This window comes from Hyperolius riggenbachi, chromosome 10 (genome assembly GCF_040937935.1).
Source record: "Hyperolius riggenbachi isolate aHypRig1 chromosome 10, aHypRig1.pri, whole genome shotgun sequence".
In the NCBI taxonomy this organism is placed as follows: Eukaryota; Metazoa; Chordata; class Amphibia; order Anura; family Hyperoliidae; genus Hyperolius; species Hyperolius riggenbachi.
The window spans coordinates 112,753,880-112,776,250 of NC_090655.1; the positions used below are offsets into that span (position 1 = coordinate 112,753,880).

The 22,371-nt window shown below is 46.2% G+C and overlaps 1 protein-coding gene across 2 annotated transcripts; it reads right to left on the reverse strand.

The window, feature by feature from the left end:
• Positions 1-4,016: 4,016 nt before the first annotated feature.
• Positions 4,017-20,959, reverse strand: BORCS7 (BLOC-1 related complex subunit 7). 2 transcript variants are annotated; one of them, XM_068257528.1, is made up of 5 exons: positions 20,782-20,959; positions 13,846-13,908; positions 10,525-10,568; positions 10,411-10,431; positions 4,017-4,309 (listed from the first exon to the last, which is right to left on the reverse strand). In XM_068257528.1, exons 1-5 carry the CDS (start codon positions 20,938-20,940, stop codon positions 4,258-4,260), a joined length of 339 nt encoding a protein of 112 aa, XP_068113629.1. In that variant the 5' UTR covers positions 20,941-20,959; the 3' UTR covers positions 4,017-4,257. The 2 variants fall into 2 exon arrangements, with proteins under 2 accessions (XP_068113629.1, XP_068113630.1); XM_068257529.1 differs by lacking the exon at positions 10,411-10,431.
• Positions 20,960-22,371: the final 1,412 nt, after the last annotated feature.

The following is a 22,371-nucleotide window of genomic DNA, read 5'->3' on the forward strand; positions in this document are numbered from 1 at the left end:
ATGACTGCATCTGTATTGAGCATGTGCAGGCACACGGACCACACATGCAAATAATGGCTCACTCGTGTTGGGAGTTATAACCTAGTGCACCAGCATTCATATCTGCCGGCCCAAAGCACCGACCTGGAAGTCATTCATATGTGCACGTGGCATTTCAAGTACGAATACATGCAACTTACTGTATATTAATGACAGTTTTGGTCTATTAACAAGTTTATTGTCATCATTCGTTTTTCACTATTCTATAAATAAGCTAAAAACTAAAATATGTGATGTAAACTACCGTAAAAAGTGGCAAATAGTAATGAAGTGTTAATACACGGTCACAAACAAAGCTTGTACTTCTCCCGGGTGGCCCAGCAACAAAACCAGTTCAAGTAATCTTGTTTTCCGATTTGGTTAAAATAATAAAATAATTGGACTTCTCGTACCACAGGCCGTTTTACTTTCAGGCATTATATTGGATGCCAAACAGCCAGGAGATCAGTCAGAAACAAACATCACAAAATCAATGTGATCTGAAGTCTACAATGTACATTTGTCATTTATTCAGGGAGGGTTTCCAATTATCTATTCAAAATATATCGGCATTCCAGCTCCCTCCTCTATGTTCAGAAAGCATCTTATTTATGCAGATCTGTGTTCTGCTCCAACAGCACAAACACAATCGTGTTAAATTCCCCATTCCACAAAACTTTTCTCCAGAAAAAAAATTGTTTAAAAAAAAAAAAAAAAAAAAAAGTCCTTTTTTCATCATTTTTTCCCATAAGTGCAAAAAAGTGACAAGGCTATAGGTGAAGACCACATTTTAAATTCAGGTCCTCTTTAAAGAGAATCTGTACTCTAAATTTCTTACAATAAAAAGCATACCATTCTATTCATTATGTTCTCCTGGGCCCCTCTGTGCTGTTTCTGCCACTCCCTGCTGCAATCCTGGCTTGTAATTGCCATTTTTAGGCAGTGTTTACGAACAAAAGACATGGCATATGATAGGCTGAGAGGAGATCAGTCTGTGACTCACACAGAGCCTGCAGGGGGCGTGGAAAGGGTGGGTATAGCTTCTATCCTATTACAAGAAGAGCAGCACATTCCTACCTAAGTCTGACAAAGCCATCAGAGGACATAAGATTAGACAACAGAGATAATACAGCCACTGTGCAACTAGGAAAGGCTGCAGTAAGACAGACCACATTAGAACAGTATAGGAATTTATAGGATAGAAGCAATAAGTCTGAAAATTTTGTTACAGAGTCTCTTTAAAGCCCAACCAATACATAATAAAAAAGCAGCACAGCCAGTGCTGACTTAAGATGGTCAATAAAACGCACATAATTCTGGCTTGCCACTTTCATTGGAACTGAGACAATAAATTAACTTCCTGTTGATTTGATTGGCCCAGTTCAACAATTTCCACGCAGGCTGGAATTATGTGTACCATCTTTAGTGATGTCTAATTCGTGTTTCTTAACCAGTGCTATTTTTTATAGTGTAGCCTCCGCCCCACCCAAGCGCTTGTTTTTCATATTGCATCACTGTCTGTAGCTCTTTTGCTAGTTCCAGCCAGTTATAGCTTCCATCCACCAACATTGTGCGGTGCATGCACAAAACAGCTCGTATTAATCTATTGGACATCTGACTGGCTGGAAACAATCAAAAGCTTTAGTCAAAGGTCCAATATGGTAGCTTGGCATTAAACAGCAGATACCCTACACTATTGAAAATGGCTCTACCGCCTTTTAGTAGGACGTTAAAGAGACACTGAAGCAAAAAAAATATGACATAATGATTTGTATGTGTAGTAAAGCCAAAAAATAAAACATTAGGAGCAGACATAAGTCTAATATTGTTTCCAGTACAGGAAGAGTTAAGAAACTCCAGTTGTTATCTATGCAAAAGAGCCCATGAGCTCCACGACTTTCAAAGTTGCAGAGAGCTCTGTTTTCTGAAGCTTATTTATTATCTCAACTGTCAGTCACTGTATTTTCTTTTTCTCTCTAGAGGACAGTTCACTGGTCTGCTCTGTAAAATCATTTAGAATGCCGAGTTGTGTAAACTGCAAATATTAGAGAATGATGCAAGGTTATAAAAAAAACACTATATAACTGAAAAAAATATGAGAATTTTTTTTTGCTAGTAATTATCCTTACTACACAACCAATTCATTAGATCTTCATTTTTTTTCGTTTCAGTGTCTTTTTAAAAGGAGCACTCCAGCGAAAAAGTAAGCAGTTAAATCTGACAGAACCAACAAGTTTTGAATGAGCCCATCTCCTCAAGGAGGGATTCTCAGGACTGCCTTTATTTCAAAAGCATTTGCTGAATGGCAGTTTAACTGTCAATATAGTAAGATACCAGCCAGCCTCCCTAATCACTTCCACACTATTTTGTCAGTTAGGCTTAGTAACTGCGGTTCAGGAAAGGTTTACGAAAACAAAAGCCTGAGAATCCTCCATGAGGAGACAGACTAGTCCAAAACCTGTTGGCTCTGATAGATTTAAAGAGAACCCGAGGTAGGTTTGAAGAATATCTTCTGCATACAGAGAGGCTGGATCTGCCTACACAGCGCAGCCTCTGTTGCTATCCCAAACCCCCCTAAGGTCCCCCTGCACTCTGCAATCCCTCATACATCGCAGCCACGCTGCTGACAAACAGCTTGTCAGAGCTGGCTGTGTTTATCTCTATAGTGTCAGTCTGCTGCTCTCCCCGCCTCCTGCAGAACTCCAGTCCCCGCCTGCATCCCTTCCCTCCCTGCTGATTGGAGGGAAGGGACGGGGGCAGGGACCGGAGCTATGCAGGAGGCGGGGGAGCAGCTGAGACTGACACTACAGATGTAAACACAGCCGCACAGCATGGCTGTGATTTATGAGGGATTGCAGAGTGCAGGGGAACCTTAGTGGGGTTTGGGATAGCAACAGAGGCTGGGCTGTATAGGCAGATCCAGCCTCTGTATGCAGAGAACATTCTTTAAACACACCTCGGGTTCTCTTTAACTTTTATCTTTTTTCATTGGAGACTGGTCCTTCAAGTGATGACGACATATAAATATAATTGAAGCAACTGGTATTGAGATTATTCAACTTCCATTTCTGACCTTTATCTAAAACGTTACCAGCTGCTCACCTTCCTGCTGATCTTTCTTCTGTAGTTAAGGTAGCCATACACTGGCTCGATTCCCGGCCGTTTCGACAGCAGATTCGATCCTGGGATCGAATCTGCTGCCAATCGTTCGCGGTAAACGCAGCCGCCGATCCGATTCCCTCCCGAAATCGGATCGGTCCGTCGATCCCGCCGTGCGGGAAATTACCCTCGATCGCCCGCGGGTAAAGTGCGCGTCGCTAGCGGCGGCCGATCCGATCAGGTATACATTACCTGAGGCTGGCTCCCGGGCGTCTTCTCCGTGCTGCACGGCTCTGTTCCGGCTCCATCCATCCCGGCGCTTCCTGTGTCACTGCAGTGACCAGGAAGTTCTAATAGAGGGCGCTCTATTTGAACTTCCTGGTCACGGAGTAACACAGGAAGCGCCGTAATGGATCCGGAACAGAGACGTGCAATGCGGAGAAGATGCCCGGGAGCCAGCGTCAGGTAATGTATACGGGGGGGGGGGGGGGGGGGGTACAGGCGGCAGAAGCAGCTCAGCAGATGGTGAATCAGTTTCAGGCTGAAATCGATTCACAATCTGTTTGCAGTAAAGGCAGCCATACGATCCCTCTCTGATCAGATTCGATCAGATAGGGATCTGTCAGCTGGTCGATCTAATGGCACATCGACCAGTGTATGGCTACCTTTACTGTACTTACTGACACCTCTCAAGCAACAATTACGCTATTTAGTTTAGACAGAGCAGATCTGCAAACTTGGTCTGGGCCTGAGATGAAGTATTAAAGGCAGTGGATTGGCACAACAGGCAAGTGACTGGCATCTCTGAAGATGGGGTCAGCAATGGTCGCTTACAGATAGGTCTGCTTGGGCAGGAGATTCTTATGCTAATTATACAATATTTACACTGTGCATAAAGGTTATTCTGGCAACCACATTTATAAGAGTTGATTTACGTTACATTAATGTTATTTAATAGCAGTTTAATTGGAATGTCCATAATAAATAAATATTAAGCGGAATATGAAATATTTACAATATTGAGGCAAGTTCAAGTATTAATCTTCTACTGGCACCAGGAGGGCATTTATAGACCAATTGCTGATTGACGGGCAGCAGTAGGCAGTGCCACTGAACGTTCCAGAGATCACTCGGGTCTGTTCACTTCAACAGATGCTTCAGCTGGTCCTGGAGGTTGGAGGATTGTTCAACACTAGTTGTGAAGCAGAGAAAACATTATAGTGAACTTACACAAGATATTTCCTTGGCTGAAATGTAGAATGGTTAGCATTACAAAGAGAGTCATGTATTCACCAGCATCTCCACCTCCAGCATAGATATCCTTAGTGATCCTGAAATTCAGTATTAGATGTGACTGAGGCAGCCATAAAGCGGATTATAAAAAAAATAAAATAATAATCGAGATCGCAGGGAGTTTTTGCTGCGATTTTAATGCATCTCAATTAGAACATGTTTTTTTTTTTTTTAAACCCAGACAGTGCTGACGGTCAGAAAACTGCTCACAGTGTGTCTCAGGCCTAACTCCTTTTCTTTCAAAGCTGCCTACTAGACATTTTTACAGTACATGTAACATAGCAACTCTTTTTACTGGAACCAACACAGAGCAGAAGAAATGGTGAACTGTAATTAGAGTGACACTGAAGTGATAAATAACCCAAAAAAAATGTATGATGTAATGAATTGTATGTGTAGTACGGAAATTTAATAGTAGTCTCATATTTTTTTGTTTTCAGATATATAGCCTTTTCCTTTATAACATTGCATCATTCTGTCATATTTGCAATTACAAACCACACTCTGTATTCTAAACTATGAAACAGAGCAGAGCTAATGACCCCTTGAACTTTCCTGCAGTAAAACCATATCTTAAGCTGCCCTTTCACCGTTTGTATGATATATAAATGCTTCAGAAAATAAGACGATCTCCAACTCAAGTTGGGTCGGAGAGCTCAGAGAAGCTCTTTAGCATAGATAACAACTGTTTTTTTTAACTCTTCCTGTACTGGAAGAAATATGAGACTCTGTTCTTTACTGCTAATGTTCTATTTCTCAGCTGTACTACCCATACAATTCATTATATCATAAGTTTATTTTCACTTCAGATTCCCTTTAAAAACATAAAATGCTTTGGGTTTGCCCCTTTGTGCTTGGATCACACTTCAACTTACATTGCAACATTTTAGTACATCAGATTCATATCCTTAAATGTGATTACATTTAAGATGTTTCGATGTACGAATATAATGGTTTATTACAACTCCTCTGTGTTCCAAGTTATGTGAATGACTGTACTATTACCTGCAAAGGTCACTTATCTTTTGTTTGTTTGTCCATTGCTCAATTCCACATACACAACCTTATGTGCCTTATTATAACTTCTGTGCTGTCTCATGTTAAATGCTAACTATGACTAAGAGCAGATTGTAGGCCCGATACGCGTCAGTTTATCCTGTGATTTTATTGCACGTTGTCTTGTGGATTTTTCAATAAAAACCAGCCGTTTTTCATCAGCCAAGTCTGGTCTACGGATCCTCCTTTGCTTGCTCATGTGCCCTGGCCAGGCCTACCAAGATCCTGCACCGCCTGGTATGACCATGTAGGGGGTAGAGCGTACATGAACTTTCTCTCTGCTCATGTTAAATGCGCTTGTATAACTTCATTGCTCTCTGTTGCACAATACATTTTTCTTGGTGTAAAAAAAACAATAAAATGCCGCTAGCTTTTGCTATTCTCACTCAGGCTGTACACATAGGTCCAGTTTTAGTGAAATTAGCCTCCTTAAAAGGGAACCTGAAACAAGAGGGATATGGAGGCTGCCATATTTATTTCATTTTAAACAATATTAGTTGTCTGGCATCCTGCTGATCTGGTCAGTAGTGTCTGAATTACACACCTAAAACAAGCATGCAGCTAATCTTGTCAGAAACCTCTGATCTGCATGCTTGTTCAAGGTCTATGGCTAACGCCCCTTTCACACTGGAGCAGGTTTTTGCCGCAGGTTAACACTTCCCCAATGTAAGTCTATGGGGCATTCCATACCTGGTGCAGTGTAATACGCTGGAAATCACAAATTTGACGCACAAGCAACAGAGCGTTGTTGGGCAACATGCGCAGCGATGTGCAGCGACCGGAAGTCATGTAAGTCTATGGCGACACAGGCTTTTAAACTTTTAGCGTTCACGCTGCGGCACGCATGCGCAGAAGCGTATTTTTTCAATACACTGCTGTGCAATTCTAATTACGGCCACAAAAAAGTGAGCGCTAGAGAGCCTAATTTCCTGCTTGGCCTGCAGCCAGAAGGAAGATTACTGCCCATTACCACGGTAATCCCCGAAGACCATTTTTAGCGTTGTGATGCACTCATCACACCGCAACGCTCCCATACTGCAGGTTGGCAGTGTGATACCGGCCTAGAAGTATAAAAGGCAGTGAACCAGCAGGATAGCCAGGCAACTGGTATAGTTTAAAAATTAAAGAAATATGTCAGCCCCCATATCCCTCACTTCAGGTTCCCTTTAAGCAATTTGATGGAAAAACCGCATGACAGCAATGAGGTGGCAAAGCTATACACAATATACTGTAGTTCTGGCCACTGCTGCTTACAAGGATTTGCTGAGTCCCAGTCACTGCCAATCAGGCCTGAATTTACCTCACAGGAGCCTATAGTCACAGATGTCATGGCACCCTAGACTTCACCCTCCATGAACCCAACCAAACTGCACCACAAGCGGCCACTTCTCCCTTACCCATCATAGGTAGCTACAGGTGTTCCCAAGTATTAGGTAGCCAGAGGAACCTCAGTATTAAAGTTGCTAGAGGTACCTCTGACTGAAGGGAGATCTCGTAATTGGAATGCTGAGACCTGGTTGAGTAACCTCTCATCCACACTCTCATCAAGACTCATAGGGAGGGAGGAGCTCAGGGAGGGGAGGAGCCGCCTTTCCATCATCAGGTGAACACAGTGAATCCAGCGCAGGAGACTTGAGTGCAGCTGGCGCCACCATAGGCCGTAATAGGAATTACGGCTATAGCAGCACACAGGGAGTAACTTCGGCGCCGTCAGAAGATGGAGCTGAAGTTACTTTTTTTCCCCCCAATATTGTTTTTTTATTGAGAATGATAAGCATATGAGTATACACAAATAATCAATTAATGACAGAGATTCAACAAAAGCATGCACAGTTGAAAGGTCACAACATTGTTGCTAAAGTAACGTATTGTCTTATATCCCAACTATAGTGCATCATATATATTTAAAGCGGAATATAACCCTGCTTCAACTTTGCTCTAAAACATTATTTACAGCATATTACATGCAACTAGCATTTTTTTTTACTAGACCAGCATTGGAAGGGTTACACACAGAGCTTGAAAATTCAGTGAAGTGAATAGCTCCCTGCAGCCAGCTAGATAAAGATACGTTTAAATAAACACACCGTAACAAGTGAGGAATGTTTACACACTCTCTGGCTGTCCTCCAGCTCCTGCACAGGCAGAGTGTTAGTTACATTTCTCACTTGTTACTGTGTGTTTATTTAAATGTATCTTTATCTAGCTCGGCTGCAGGGAACTATTAACTTCACTGAACTTTCAAGCTCTGTCTGTAACCCTTAAAATGCTGGTCTAGTAAAAAAAAAAATGCTAGTTGCATATAATAAGCTGTAAATAATGTTTTAGAGCAAAGTTGAAATGCAGGGTTATATTCAGCGGCGAGGGAAGGGACGTGGGCGGGGACCGTAACGATTCAGGAGGCGGGGGAGCGGCGAGACTGACATTAGTGAGCTAAACACAGCCGGCTGCGACACGCTGCGTGTCGCCAGCGCGGCTGTGTTTTATGGGGTCTGACAGCGCGCAGGGGGGCTTTGAAGGAAACTAACTAGCAACAGAGGCTGGGCACTATAGACAGACCCAGCCTCTGTATATGGATTGCAATGGAAGAACCCCGCCTCGGGTTCTCTTTAAATATGGTTTTAGTTCTCTTGCTCATACTGCAGAGAGACATGATTTCCATCCACTACTAGCGTTAAGCTAGCTGGTTGGTGAGCCATCAAACTCCACAGTGACTGGGTGATTGGAGCAGTGGTCAGGGACCTACCAATCACTTGCTTGAGTTTAGGAATAAATGTTATTGAGCGAGAGAGTATATTTGGTAGTAAGTAGTGATCATAAAATATTGGATTTGGAGAGGGGTTTTAACCTAGGAGTAAGATTATGATATGATTAATAAAATCATTAAAGCGGTTTAAAACTCTGACAAAATTTTCAACAAAAATGTGTTTTCCTACTTTTTATAACCCATACAATTATCATATTTGCTTTTGTACACAAATATTATTATTATTCATTTAGACCAGGGGTAGGGAACCTTGGCTCTCCAGCTGTTAAGGAACTACAAGTCCTACAATGCATTGCAGGATTCTGACAGCCACAGCGATGATTAATAAAGGCAAATGCATGCTGGGATTTGTAGTTTTATCACAGCTGGAGAGCCAAGGTTCCCTACCCCTGATTTAGACATTATAACTTCCCAAAGTTCAGTTAATTTACTTGTAAAGCTGCTGGTGCATTTTATTCATAACGGTTGTAATTCTGTTGTGAATGCAGCCACCAGTGATTTCTGGCCTGTGTTTCACCCCAGGACTCATCAGCTGAAGTCCTGCACAGCCAGAGAATGTTTACATAAATGTATCAAGTAAAGAATGCAGAAGAAAGAGTCAGCCCTGTGATGTAAGCCTTTGAATGCTGTTTTACTAAAAAAAAAAAAAAGCATTGTGTTAGTATATTATATGCTGTAAATAATCTTTTAGAGCAAAGAAAAAATTCTGGGTTATATTTCACTTTAATGATGGATAGTGTATATGTTACGGCCAGAACCCGAAGTGTGGCCACTTCGCGTTGTGGCCAGCCACTTCGGGTTCTGGCCGGCCAATGTGCGAAGTGGCCGCAGCGCAGCGGCCAATGTTAGAAAAGGAATGATTACACTAAGCTTCAATGTACTTTACGGCCGTCTCGCTGCGGCCAAATGTATTAGAAGTTGGTTAATTTAATGAAATATAGCTGGCGGCAATGTAATAGATGAAGCCGCCGGCTTTCGCACTGCCTCCTCCCCCCCCCCCCCCGCCTCCTATACACCCGCTCTGCAGGAACGGCAGGATCCCCCTGCCGCGACGAACGACTCTCGTCCCCGGCTGCTCCGTATATTGTATAGAAGGCAGGGAGAGGAGAGAGGCGGGGGGAGGAGGAGGAGAGGAGGCAGTGCGAAAGCCGGCGGCTTCATCTATTACATTGCCGCCGGCTGTATTTAATTAAATTAACCAACTTCTAATACATTTGGCCACAGCGAGACGGCCGTAAAATACATTGTAGCTTAGTGTAATCATTCAATTTCTAACATTGGCCACTTCGCACATTGGCCGGCCAGAACGCGAAGTGGCCACACTTCGGGTTCTGACTGTAACATATACATCAATTATTAGCTGAAGTTAATTTTAAAACACGATCATTTGAAATATTTCATTCCCCACCATCCATGGCAGCCTGGAGGGGGAATAGTATTCAACACGGCCGGGAACTTGTACAGCAGCAGGATCAGCCATATACCGGCTGTATCCTGCGCCCAAGTCTCCCGCGCCAATTCCTCTCATATGCACCTGTAGGCACGTGTCTACAATGCCTTATGGTAAATCTGGCCCTGGTGCTGATGTTTGGCTGGACTTGGTTTAGAACAGGGATGTCAAAGTCCAGTCCTCGAGGGCCGAGGTCCTCTCCTCACACATGTTTGGCCCACCTCAAATGAATTTGAGACTGGATCAGGAAAGGTGTAGCTCATCAAGTAGAATCCAGTTCTCAGTCCATCCTAGACACTGGTATGGATTTGGCCCTCAAGGACTAGAGTTTGACACGTGTGGTTTAGAAGGTCAGACACACCCTCCTCCTGTCACTATTCCTCACTAGAGATGGTCATTAGTCAGTGAGATGAAAACAATCCAAACATGCATGCAGATTAAATTAAAATTGTATTCAGCTTAGAACAGAGGAAATCAAAATCAGCAGGAAGTGCATCAGATTGGTCCAATTCCAATCTACATTCCATCTACAAGAAATCCAAAAACAAGCTGGAATTATAAGCATACCATTGACTACCTATGTTCCACACACCACATCACACCTCCAAACAGCACTACTACCCCTAATCCAAATGTGCTTATTATAAACGGTTCGTGTTTTCCTGCAGTCTAGTTACCCCATGGCAGTTCTGAGGTTTGTGTTCAGCCTTACTTTAAAGATACTTACTTCTTTTGTATAGCTTCTTGCCTACAAAAATAAAAACAGAAGCTTATTCCTGGAAGGTCCGTGGTAACTAACAGGGGATATGAAATACAACATATAAAAAAAAGAGAAGCTTACTGGTACTGTAAATGGGTTGTTATAATTGCCATTTTCCTGAGACTCTGGAAAGAGAATGAACACGTTAGATAAATAGTCAGCCATTTACACAGTATATTTACTAGATCATCTGTAAAAGGCTATACCCATCAGCATTGTTCTCTATTGATTACAGCAGCTGTGGGGACAGGAGATTCATTAGGCCAAGTAATAACTGTTCTATTTTAAGGGTGATTGTGAGCTTCGGGCCTGTACACACTGCTGGTGCTTGCGCTGCGCTTTTAAAAATCGCATGAAAATTTTAAAGTGCAAAGCCTTCACAAAAATAGAAAAATCGCATCGCACCAGTGTGTACAGGTCCTCACGATTTTCATGATTTTTTAAAAGACCTTGCAATTATAAAACGCATGCCACTTTAAAGGCGCAGCAGTGTGTACAGGCCCTTCCCCACTCTCCAGCTGCTATCAGAACATGCTTAGAGATAGAGGTGAAAAGTCAAGCCGGCCATAAACTATACACTGCAGAGGACATTGGCAAGAATGGCTATTGCCCATTGCGTGGCATCATTTACAAGACATTTTTGTCTCATTGAATGTCTAAATGGGCAAATAAATTGTATGGCGTATGTCCAGCTTTATCTGTGTATAAGCCAATCTGATCGTGAATCAATTGGCCACCATTCCCGTAGACAAGAGATGATCATCACAGTCTTGCTGGAAAAGGCAATGTCCTCAAAGTGGCTATCAGATACAGATGCCAAACACACTGCTGCCAGAACAATTCTAACAAAGGGTTGAAGTTCTAGGGGCTGTCTTATGAAATAGAGCAGTGCAAATGCAGCCAAAGGTCACCACTCATGCAAGTACAATCCATTAGCCAGCAACTGCATACGCTGGTTAAAGACTAATTTCAGTGTAAAGTTGAGAGCCTGCATTTTGCTGCAAGGATCGGTGGGTGACCCACTCGCCAGTAACTCATTAACAACAGAAACTAAAACTCCCTACAGTAGTTTCACAAAGTCTTCCAAAGCTCTGTGGCTACAACCACTTGCTTGCCATGGCCCACAACAGCAGAGCTGAAGCGGGTCACATCAAGCAGGTGGGGGTGGCAAGTCATCAACCAAAGCAAACTCCCTACCCCCCCCCCCCCATTCTACTTACCCGGGGCTTCCTCCAGCCTCTTGCAGCTGACATGTCCCACACCCCAGCTCTGCGCTCAGCTTGTGGCTCGGGGATCCCGCCGATGCAGAGGCCGACCTCGAGGTTGTCTCTACTGTGCCTGCGTGAATGCCGCTGTCAATCAAGCCCACGTTGTCCGCGGTGTACTGTGCAGGCGCAGATATTATGCGCCTGTGCAGTACGCCACGGACAACGTGGACTTGATTGACAGCGGTGCTCGCACAGGCACAGTAGACGAGGTCGGCCTCAGCATCGGCTGGGACCATGGGCCGGCGGCTGTGAGCGGAGCTGTCAGCATGGGACATATCAGCTGCAAGGGGCTGGAGGAAGCCGGGTAAGTAGAAGCAGGAGGCTTGTTTTGATTGATGACTCCTTTAACAAATAAAAATGCCACAGTAGCTCTGACGAGATGGGGATGGGCGGACTTCCTGTCATTAATGAATTAGGAGCCAATGGGCGAGTAGTTAATCTTACCACCCACTGATCTTTGAAGCAATAATACAAAGTTTTACATTGCAGGCTCTCTATTTTAAACTGGTAGTTCTCATTCATTGTTCCAGTTTACACAATGAAAACGGTATCTGGAGCCTAGAGCTGCACTAATGGTGCAATTTTTTTCATCCAATCTTACCATTACTATGTAGTATAAGGGTAAATTAAGTGAATATACTGAAAGGATAATTTAGGCAATTCCCTTATATTATATAGAAATGTAAAGATTGGATGAATTGTACCATGTATGGGCACCATAAGATGCATTTAAGACCACAACTAAATATGCCTGTCCTGACCTTCAGCTTGTACGATGACTGAGTCTGCTTGTCACCTGCGCTGACCTTCAGCTTATACCTTGCCCGAGTGTGCCTGCCGCATGTCCTGACCTTCAGCTTGTACCTTCCCCTAGTCTGCCTGCCACATGTCCTGACCTTTAGCTTGTACCTTCCCCTAGTCTCCCTGCCACATGTCCTGACCTTTAGCTTGTACCTTCCCCTAGTCTCCCTGCCACATGTCCAGACCTTCACCTTGTACCTTGCCGGAGTCTGCCTGCCACCTGTCCTGACCTTCAGCTTGTACCTTCCCCTAGTCTGCCTGCCCTGTCCTTCAGCTTGTACCATGCCTGAGTCTGCCTGCTACCTGTCCTGACCTTCAGCATGTACCTTCCCCAAGTCTTCCTGCAATTTGTCCTGACAATCTTGTACATTCCCTTAGTCTGCCTGGCCCCTGTCCTGACCTTCAGCTTGTACCTTCCTCTAGTCTGCCTGTCACCTGCCTTGCCCTTCAGCTTGTAACTTCCCCTAGTCTGCCTGCTACCTGTCCTGACCTTCAGCTTGTACCTTCCCCTAGTCTGCCTGCACCATCCTGACCTTCAGCTTGTACCTTCCCCTAGTCTGCCAGACACGTCCTGACCTTACTCTTGTACCTTCCTCTAATCTGCCTGCCCCCTGTCCTAACCTCCAGTTTGTACCTTGCCTGAGTCTCCCTGCCACCTATCCTGAACATCTTGTACCTTCCCTTAGTCTGCCTGGCGGCATCACATAGCCGGTTTTTGAAAGATTTCATGCTGAAATCGATCAGGAACCGGCCTGTGGTTTGCGGCAGACAACAGAGAGAGATCTGTCTCTTGATCAATTGGCCGCCATAATCTCTGGATGTATGGCCACCTTTAGATCTCCTCGCCAGAGGAAGGGGGGTGCGTCACGAGGACGGCACCCGGAGCAAGCAGAGGATAAGAGGTGGCCATGGACAGGTAATGTATAATGAACAAGGGTGCACATTACACATTTAGGGGATGGCGTTGAGTCGTTGAGGTGGCGGATGCAGCGTCAAAAGGCCGATTCCGGATCAACTTCAGCATGAAATTGATCAGGAACCGGACAGCCTGCTGTGTATGGGCAGCCAACAGATCTCTCTGTAATCAGATTTAATTAGAGAGAGATCTGTCTCTTGTTTAATCTGCCCATCATCGCTAGGAAGACAAACACATTTGTTTTTTCTTTGATTGTTTGAGTTAGATTTTGGAAGCCTGTGCAGATGATGTCCCAGCATGTAATGCAACCCAGCCTGTTTAAAAAAAAAAAAAGAGTTCCTACATGAATTTGCAGTACAAGTTCTGGACCTTTTTAAGATGGAAACGTTATGTTTCAGAAATACACAGAATACTTACATCTTCTGAATGTAAAATGGCATCTTCCTGCAGCACCATATTCCTGGCAGCGTGGCCCAGAAACTTAAATAAAGAAGACAGAAATATTTGTATATTTAGGTATAATACACACACACACGCAGTGCAACTAGACTTATTCTGGGAATACAATATGCTTTTTTGAGGCAGATAGATGGTTCAATAGATAATTTCCGACATGTCGGATCTCACTTTTGATCGTTTTACCGCTCGATTTCTGATAGAAGTTGAATTGATAAGAAAGGATAAGAGAATCAAACGGCAAATCGACCGCAAATATTCCCGGCATAACAGTGAGGAATTCATTAGCCATTGTCAATAATACTGCTAATAAAGTGTAACTTGGCATCATATTGAATATGGTCCTGGGTGTTGCTACATTGATAGAATTAAGAAATATTGGCAGTTTAACAAGTAAAAATATGTCCCAATATGATTATAGTACTTCCTATCCTGCTGGGTGGCTGATGTACCAATACTGTATAAGTGGTGTCACTTGCAGCCCATTGCTCTACCTTAACTGACCCGGCGAAACATGTCACGGCCTCTGGAGTGCTCCTGATGCTGACACGTGCTGCTGGACCCGCTCTGTTAGCACTGACATCCCCCGCTGATTCGCTATGTCCACTGCTTCTGCCATGTGCCGCCGGTTGAGCCCGTGTGCCCTGTGACTACACTAGTGTGCAGCCTCTATCCATTAAGACTCCTTGCAACCACAGCTTGTGTGCTGACAGCGGCTGGAGACTCCAGTGCCCGCTATTGGATGGACCCCATTCATTCTCCCTAGACTGTGACTCCTTGACACTGTGCTGGGTCAAGTGGACTCTTACCTGGACTTTGCGTTCCCTCCCCTAGCCGTGAGCTCCGGCGGTGGGTTGAGTGACCTGGAACGCAAGTCAGTTTCTGGAACCATTATCACACTACGCCAGGAGTCGGTACAGTATGGTTTTTCTACCTACTACTAATGCTTATCTCGGGATTACTTGTGGCCAATCTGCTATCTTGCTACTGTGAGCTTTGTGGCTAACTTGCTACTGGGAATTTTCTCTGCTTGCTGCAGCTTGCTGTTATAGGACCTCTGTGGCGAAAATCTTAAAATTTAAAATACATGTAAACATATTAGTCACTTAGCGTTATGATTCACATTATGGCCTATGGCCACGCTTAAATCATTTGTGCAGCTCTGCGTCAAAATTAGCAGTCTTATTCTGTTATGGGTGAAGAAAGCTCTACCAGCACATCTAATATTCACAGTGGTTCACGCCAAACGTTCAGATCTGCAGCTGCTAGCGAGTGGCCTTTACTGCTGCTGATAAAGTGGTGGTTGCTGGTGAGTGGCCATTACTGCTGCTGGCATTGTGGCGGCTGCTGGTGAGTGGCCATTACTGCTGCTATAATAGTGGCAGCTGCTGGTGAGTGACTGTTATTGTGGCTAAAATAGTGGCAGCTGCCGGTGAATGGCTGTTATTGCTGCTATAATAGTGGTGGCTGCTGGTGAGTGGCCATTGCTGCTGCTGGCATAGTGGTGGCTGCTGGTGAGTGGCCATTAGTGCTGCTAGAATAGTGGCGGCTGCTGGTGAGTGGCCATTACTGCTGCTGGTGAGTGGCTTTTGCTGCTGCTGGCACAGTAATGGCTGCTGGTAAGTGGCCATTACTGTTGCTGGCATAGTGGTGGCTGCTGGTGAGTGGCTGTTACTGCTTCTGGCGTAGTGGTGGCTACTGGTGAGTGGCTTTTACTGCTGGTGGCATAATGGCAGGTGAGTGGCTGTTAGGCCTCTTGCACACTACATGCGATTCCGATTTTTAATTGATTTTCACATGCGATTCAGATTTTTAAATGGTACTGCATGCTGCGTTTTTCTTTTGACAGCATCCAGGGAAAGTCGGAATCGCAAATCGGATTTACAGTGTGCAGGGGGCCTCACTGCTGCTATAATAGTGGTGGCTGCTGGCGAGTGGCCATTACTGCTGCTGGCTGCTAGTGAGTGGCCATTACTGCTGCTATGATAGCGGTGGCTGCTGGCGAGTGGCCATTACTGCTGCTATAATAGTGGCGGCTGCTGGCGAGTGGCCATTACTGCTGCTATAATAGTGGCGGCTGCTGGTGAGTGGCTGTTACTGCTGCTGGCGTAACAGTGGCTGCTGGTGAGTGGCTGTTAGGCCTCTTGCACACTACATGCAATTCTGATTTTTAATCGATTTTCACTTGGTACTGCATGCCGCGTTTTTTCTGTGTTTTTCTTTTTATAGGATTCAGGGAAAATCGTAATCGCAAATCGGATTTGCAGTTTGCAGGGAGCCTCACTGCTGCTATAATAGTGGCGGCTGCTGGTGAGTGGCCATTACTGCTGCTGGCATAGTGGTGGCTGCTGATTAGTGGCCATTACTGCTGCTGGCATAGTGGTGGCTGCTGGTGAGTGGCTGGTACTGCTGCTATAATGGTGGCTGTTACTGCTGCTGCGGCTGCTAATGAGTGGCCTTTACTGGTGCTGTAATAGTAGCGGCTGCTGGTGAGTGGATGTTATTGCTGTTGTAATATAGTGGTGGCTGCTAGTGAGTGGCTTTTAAAGGGGAACTGAAGAGGTATACGGAGGCTGCCATATTTATTTCCTTTTAATCAATACCAGTTGCCTGGCAGCCCTGCTGGTTTATTTCTCTGCAGTAGTATCTGAATAACACCAGAAACAAGCATGCAGCTAGTCTTTTCAGATCTGACTTTAAAGTCTGAAACACCTGATCTGCTGCATGCTTGTTCAGGGGCTATGGCTAAAAGTATTAGAGGCAGAGGATCAGCAGGGCTGACAGGCCACTGGTATTGCTTAACCTTCCCGGCGGTAACCCCGAACTTAGTTCGGGGTAAGCCGCGCAGGAGGATTTCTCAGGCCCTGCTGGGCCGATTTGCATAAATTTATTTTTTTTTGCAACACGCAGCTAGCACTTTGCTAGCTGAGTGTGCATTCCGATTGCCGCCGCTCCGCGCCGATTAGCCGCCGCTTGCCGCACCCCAGACCCCATGCGCTGCCTGGCCAATCAGTGCCAGGCAGCGCTGAGGGGTGGGTCGGGACTCCCAATGACGTCACGCCATGGCGACGGGGGAAGCCCTCCAGGAAATCCCGTTCTTTGAACAGGATTTCCTGATCAGAGATCGCCAAAGGCGATCGAAGCGGGTGGGGGGATGCCGCTGCCCTGGGCTCGCTACATGATTTAAAAAAAATAAAAAATAAATAAAAAAAACTGCTGCGCTGCCCCCTGGCGGTTTTTAATAGACCACCAGTAGGGTTAAAAGGAAATAAACATGGCAGCCTCCATATACCTCTCTCTTCAGTTCCCCTTTAATGCTGCTGGCATAGTGGCGGACAGGGGTGATCTCACAAGTCATTACAAGTAGCTAGCTACTCAAATTCGTGATTCAAATGAGGCGTAATTGCTTCATGTGTGCGGCTGGGAGAGAGGGGGTTAATTACCCAGCTGCCCGCTGCTTCTATGCGTATCACACAGCCTCGCACGCGAGGGAAGTGCACGTTTCTGAGTCGTGGAACGCGTCCCATTGCGTTCCACGACTCAGAAACGTGCACTTCCCTCCTTTGGCCAGAAGGAGGAAGTGCACGGTACTGAGTCATGGAACGCGTCCCATGCTGTGTGATACGCATAAAAGCGGCGGGCAGCTGGGTAACTAACCTTCTCTCTCCCAGCCGCACGCCTGAAGCAATTATGCCTCATTAGAATCACGAATTTGAGTAGCTAGCTACTCGTAATGACTTGTGAGATCATCCCTGGTGGCGGGTGATAATGAGTGGCCTTTACTACTGCTGTAATAGTGGCGGCTGCTGGTGAGTGGCTGTTACTGCTGCTATAATAGTGGTGGCTGCTGGTGAGTGGCCATTACTGTTGCTGGCATAGTGGTGGCTGCTGGTGAGTGGCTGTTACTGCTGCTGGCATAGTGGTGGCTGCTGGAGAGTGGCTGTTACTGCTGCTGGCATAATGGTGGCTGCTGGTGAGTGGCCATTACTGTTGCTGGCATAGTGGTGGCTGCTGGTGAATGGCCATTACTGCTGCTGGCATAGTGGTGGCTGCTGGTGAGTGGCCATTACTGCTGCTGGCATAGTGGTGGCTGCTGGTGAGAGGCTGGTACCAGGGCTGCACGATATATCGTTTTTTTAATCGAAATTGCGATGTGCATCATGACGATTTCAGTATCGTCAGTTTTTTTTTCATTGCGGCCGTTTTTCCGCGTTCAATGCTGTCCCCAGCATTGCACGCGAACATTTCCAGCTTGTTACTAAGGTGCGCGTCCTCCTTCCGGCCAGAAGGAGGAGTGAGGCACTGAATCGATGAATGCACGGCCAGCTCTCTCTTCCTTTAGCTGCCTTGGCTACGCAGAAGCACGCATGGTTTTCTCCGATCCACCGCACAGTCACCCAGGCTCTCTTGCACAGCAAGGACCAGAGAACAGTGGCAGAGAGATAGACCACACGCAGGCTTTATACAGCACACAGCGCAGCGTCCTGCTAAAGCCACTCTAGCTGTCCGTGTACAGACAGCTTTTAGCTGTAACCAGCTTTGCTGGCATTTTGAGGTCAAAAGGGCAGGATCCTTATGGCCCATACTCACGGGCTACAATTGTCGCCGCAACATGCGGCGCGCGCGTTGCGGCGACAGGTCGCCCGTGAGTATGCGGCGTTGCACGGGCGCGCACCCCGAACTGTCGCCCGTCGCTGATGTCGCCAGGCAGTTGGCGCGGTCAATCGCCGCAACTGTCGCTAGTCCGTGTGAGTACGCGGACTAGCGACAGCAACATAATTGTAAATAGACGGCGCTTCCGGCGGGGGGAGGGACAAGAGCGACAGCTTCCGCCGCATCAGTTGCCAGGTCCCTCCGCCATGTGTATGCGGAGGGACCTGGCAACGAGCTGTCGCCGGCATGTCGCGCACACGCTCCCGTGTGCTAGCGACATGCCAAACAGTTGCCCGTGAGTATGGGCCATTAGCCTCGCATCCCATCAGATAGCAATATGGGCAGTGACACCGGTAATGACAGCAAAGATCAGATTACAGCTAGAGCTGTCTGTGTAAACGGACAGCTAGACTGGCTTTAACAGGACTGTGCTGTATACAGCGAGTCTGTGTGTATGCTCTATCTGCCTAGTCCTGCTGTGCTCTCTTGTCACAGGCTCACATGCCCATGCAGCTTAGCCACTGTCTGCATAGTGCTTCAGACTTAACAGTGGCAGTTTCAGAGTAGTCATTGTAGCTGCAGGGGTTAAGTGTAGTGTAGCTGGGAATGGGGGCAGAAGGTGTTAAGGTAGTGCATTGTAGCATCTAGACTGTCTGCCTAGTGCTTCAGACTTAACAGTGGCAGTTGCAGAGTAGTCATTGTAGATGCAGGGGTTAAGTGTAGTGTAGCTGGGAATGGGGGCAGAAGGTGTTAGAGTAGTGCATTGTAGCATAGCTGGTGGGCATTAGGAGTTAGCTTAGTGTGTTATTGATGGGAATCAGAGGTTAGCATTGTGCAGTAGAGTTTAATTGGTGGGGCATCAAGATTCAAGTTAGCATAGTGTAGTGTATTGGTGGATCACTAGGTGTTAGCAGAGTGTAGTGGGGGCAATGTGAATTTAGTGCTAAAACTTGATTTGAAGAAAATCGTGAAAAAAATTAAAATCGCAATTTTTGAGAGAAAAAAAAAAAATAAATAAAAAAAATCGCAATTTCAATTTTTTCCTAAAATCGTGCAGCCCTAGCTGGTACTGTTGCTGGCATAATGGTAGCTGCTGGTGAGTGGCTGTTATTGCTGCTGGCGTAGTGGTGGCTGCTGGTGAGTGGCTAATACTGCTGCTGGCATAATGGCGGCTGCTGGTGACTGGCCATTACTGCTGCTGGCGTAGTGGTGGCTGCTGGTGAGTGGCTGGTACTGCTGCTAGCATAATGGCAGCTGCTGGTGAGTGGCTGTTAGGCCTCTTGCACACTACATGCGATTCCCATTTTGAATCGATTTTCACATGCGATCGGTACTGCATGCCGCGTTTTTTCTGCGTTTTTCTTTTGATAGCATCCAGGGACAAATCAGAATTACAAATCAGATTTGCAGTGTGCAGGGGGCCTCACTGCTGCTATAATAGTGGTGGCTGCTGGTGAGTGGCCATTACTGCTGCTGGCATAGTGGTGGCTGCTGGTGAGTGGCCGTTACTGCTGCTATAATAGTGGCGACTGCTGGTGAGTGGCCATTACTGCTGCTGGCATAGTGGTGGCTGCTGGTGAGTGGCTGTTACTGCTGCTATAATAGTGGTGGCTGCTGGTGAGTGGCTGTTACTGCTGCTCACATCCACTTTCATTAAAATTGCAGTAAAAATCATATCGATTTTGGCGTACGCAAAATCACTGCAATCTTTCCGTGATTTTAATGCAAGCGAATGGGAGAGATTTTAAAAACGCTAATCAGTCACAAAACGCTCAGAAAAGCGTTTCTAGTGTGAATGGGCTCCTACATTGGGCGGCGGCTGCTGCTGCTGCTTATGTAGTTATGTGCCAACGTCGCGATTTTCCCGATGGCCTTTGATTTTTCTCTTAGCACCAATCTGTCATTTTTGCGATACCACGATGTGGGTACAGGCGCACGACCATGCAAACATCACTTGGTGTGTTGCACCACAATAATGACATCATCACAGCAGATCGCTAGTTATTCAACTGGATCCCTCTGTCACATATAATTTCGAAGGCTCCCCCAACAGTGACAGGCAAATCAAAACTGCACAGGCATATAGGAAACATCCATGACACATTCTTTTACACTGTATGTACACCGTCTTAGTATAAAGGTGATGAGTGGGGTTACAACACTATTGCACACACCTGTATTACGTACCACTTAAAACCCCACCCCTCGCCGTAACCCCACCCCCCGCTGAAACGCCTGTATCACCTCCGAGCTCCGCGAGCCTTTCAACACTTGCTTGGTGAGGGCGATGACGTCAGCGCCGCACGTGCTGACCTTCTCGGTGAGCAGCCCCTTCACTGACTGCCCGTACCTCGTCTGGCCGTCCGCGGACGCCGCCATCTTGGCCACCGCTTCCCTCTCCATCACAACTACGGCTAGCGGAGCGGCTCCAAAAGGCTTAAAAAGCATAACGAAGCGAAGTAAAAGGAGGAGCGAGAGGGGCTGTGACAGCCAGATGTTTATTGTTACAGTGTTACAGTATTACCAAACAATGATAAAACACATTAAAAAGCTAGAATTTATGTTTAGGAAGTGCAGTGTAGACAAAACATATTATGTGGAAATGGGGTCTATGTTAGTAACACAAATGAGTGGCAAAATAAATTAATATCTGAATACGCTGTAACCAGGAATTCTGTGTAGTAACTTCAGCTTAAATTTTTAAATACATATCTACTGTACCAGGAAATGATTTAGGAAAAAAGGGCGCAGGAGCCCTCATAGGCATTGGCGCCTATGATATAAGTGTGGCCACCTTATGGGTTAGGCACCACTAGGCAGGGGCGCCTCTAACCATTTTGTCACTCCAGGCGAGAAAGCCTACGGCACCTATTCCCCCCCTCCCAGTGGCAGCCACTATGCCCCCACCCCCCTTGTGGTGCCCCCTCCATTTGTGAAAATAATCAGAGTGTGGCAGTTTCACCAAAAAATAATCGTAATGCGCCAGGATTTCACCAGAAAATAATCGTAACGCAGCAGCGTTTCACCAGAACATAATCATATTGCTGCAGCATTTCACCAGAAAATAATCATAATGCGGCAGCGTTTCACCAGAAATTACACATAGGCAGGGCTCCACTTTCATGAGGCACAAAGGGGGACAGAAGGAGGCAGAGGGGTGCAGAATAAGGCACACAGGGTGACATAGGGAGGCACAGGGGGACAGAAGGAGGCATGAGGGTCAGAAGAAGTCACAAAGGAGGACAGAAGGAAGCACAATGAGCAACAAAAGGAGGCACAATGGGGGACATAATGAAACACAAAGGAGGACAGAAGGAGGCACAGGAGGACAGAAGGAGGTACACAGAGGGGCAGCAGGCGGTACAGGGGGACAGAAGAAGGCATGAGAGCCAGAAAGAGGCACAAAAAAGAAGGACAGAAGGAGGTACAGGGGGACTGAAGGAGGCACACAGGGGGACTGAAGGAGGCACAAAGTGGGGCAGAAGGAGGCACAAAGGGGGGCATAAGATGTCACAATGGGGGACAGATTAAGGCACAAAGCGGGACAAAAGGAGGCACAAGAGGAAAGAAGGGGCACAGGGGGACTGAAGGATACACACAGAGGACAGAAGAAGACACAAAGAGGGCAGAAGGAGGCACCATGGGGGACAGAAAAAAGCACAAAGGGGGCAGAAGGAGGCACAGGAAGACAGTAGGAGGCATAAAGGGGAACAGAAGAAGGCAGGGGGGATGTAAGGAGGCACCGGGAGACAGAAGAAGGCACAAAGGGGCACAGAAGGAGGCACAGGGGGACAAAGGAAGGCGCAGGGGACAGAGATGGCACATGGGGACTGA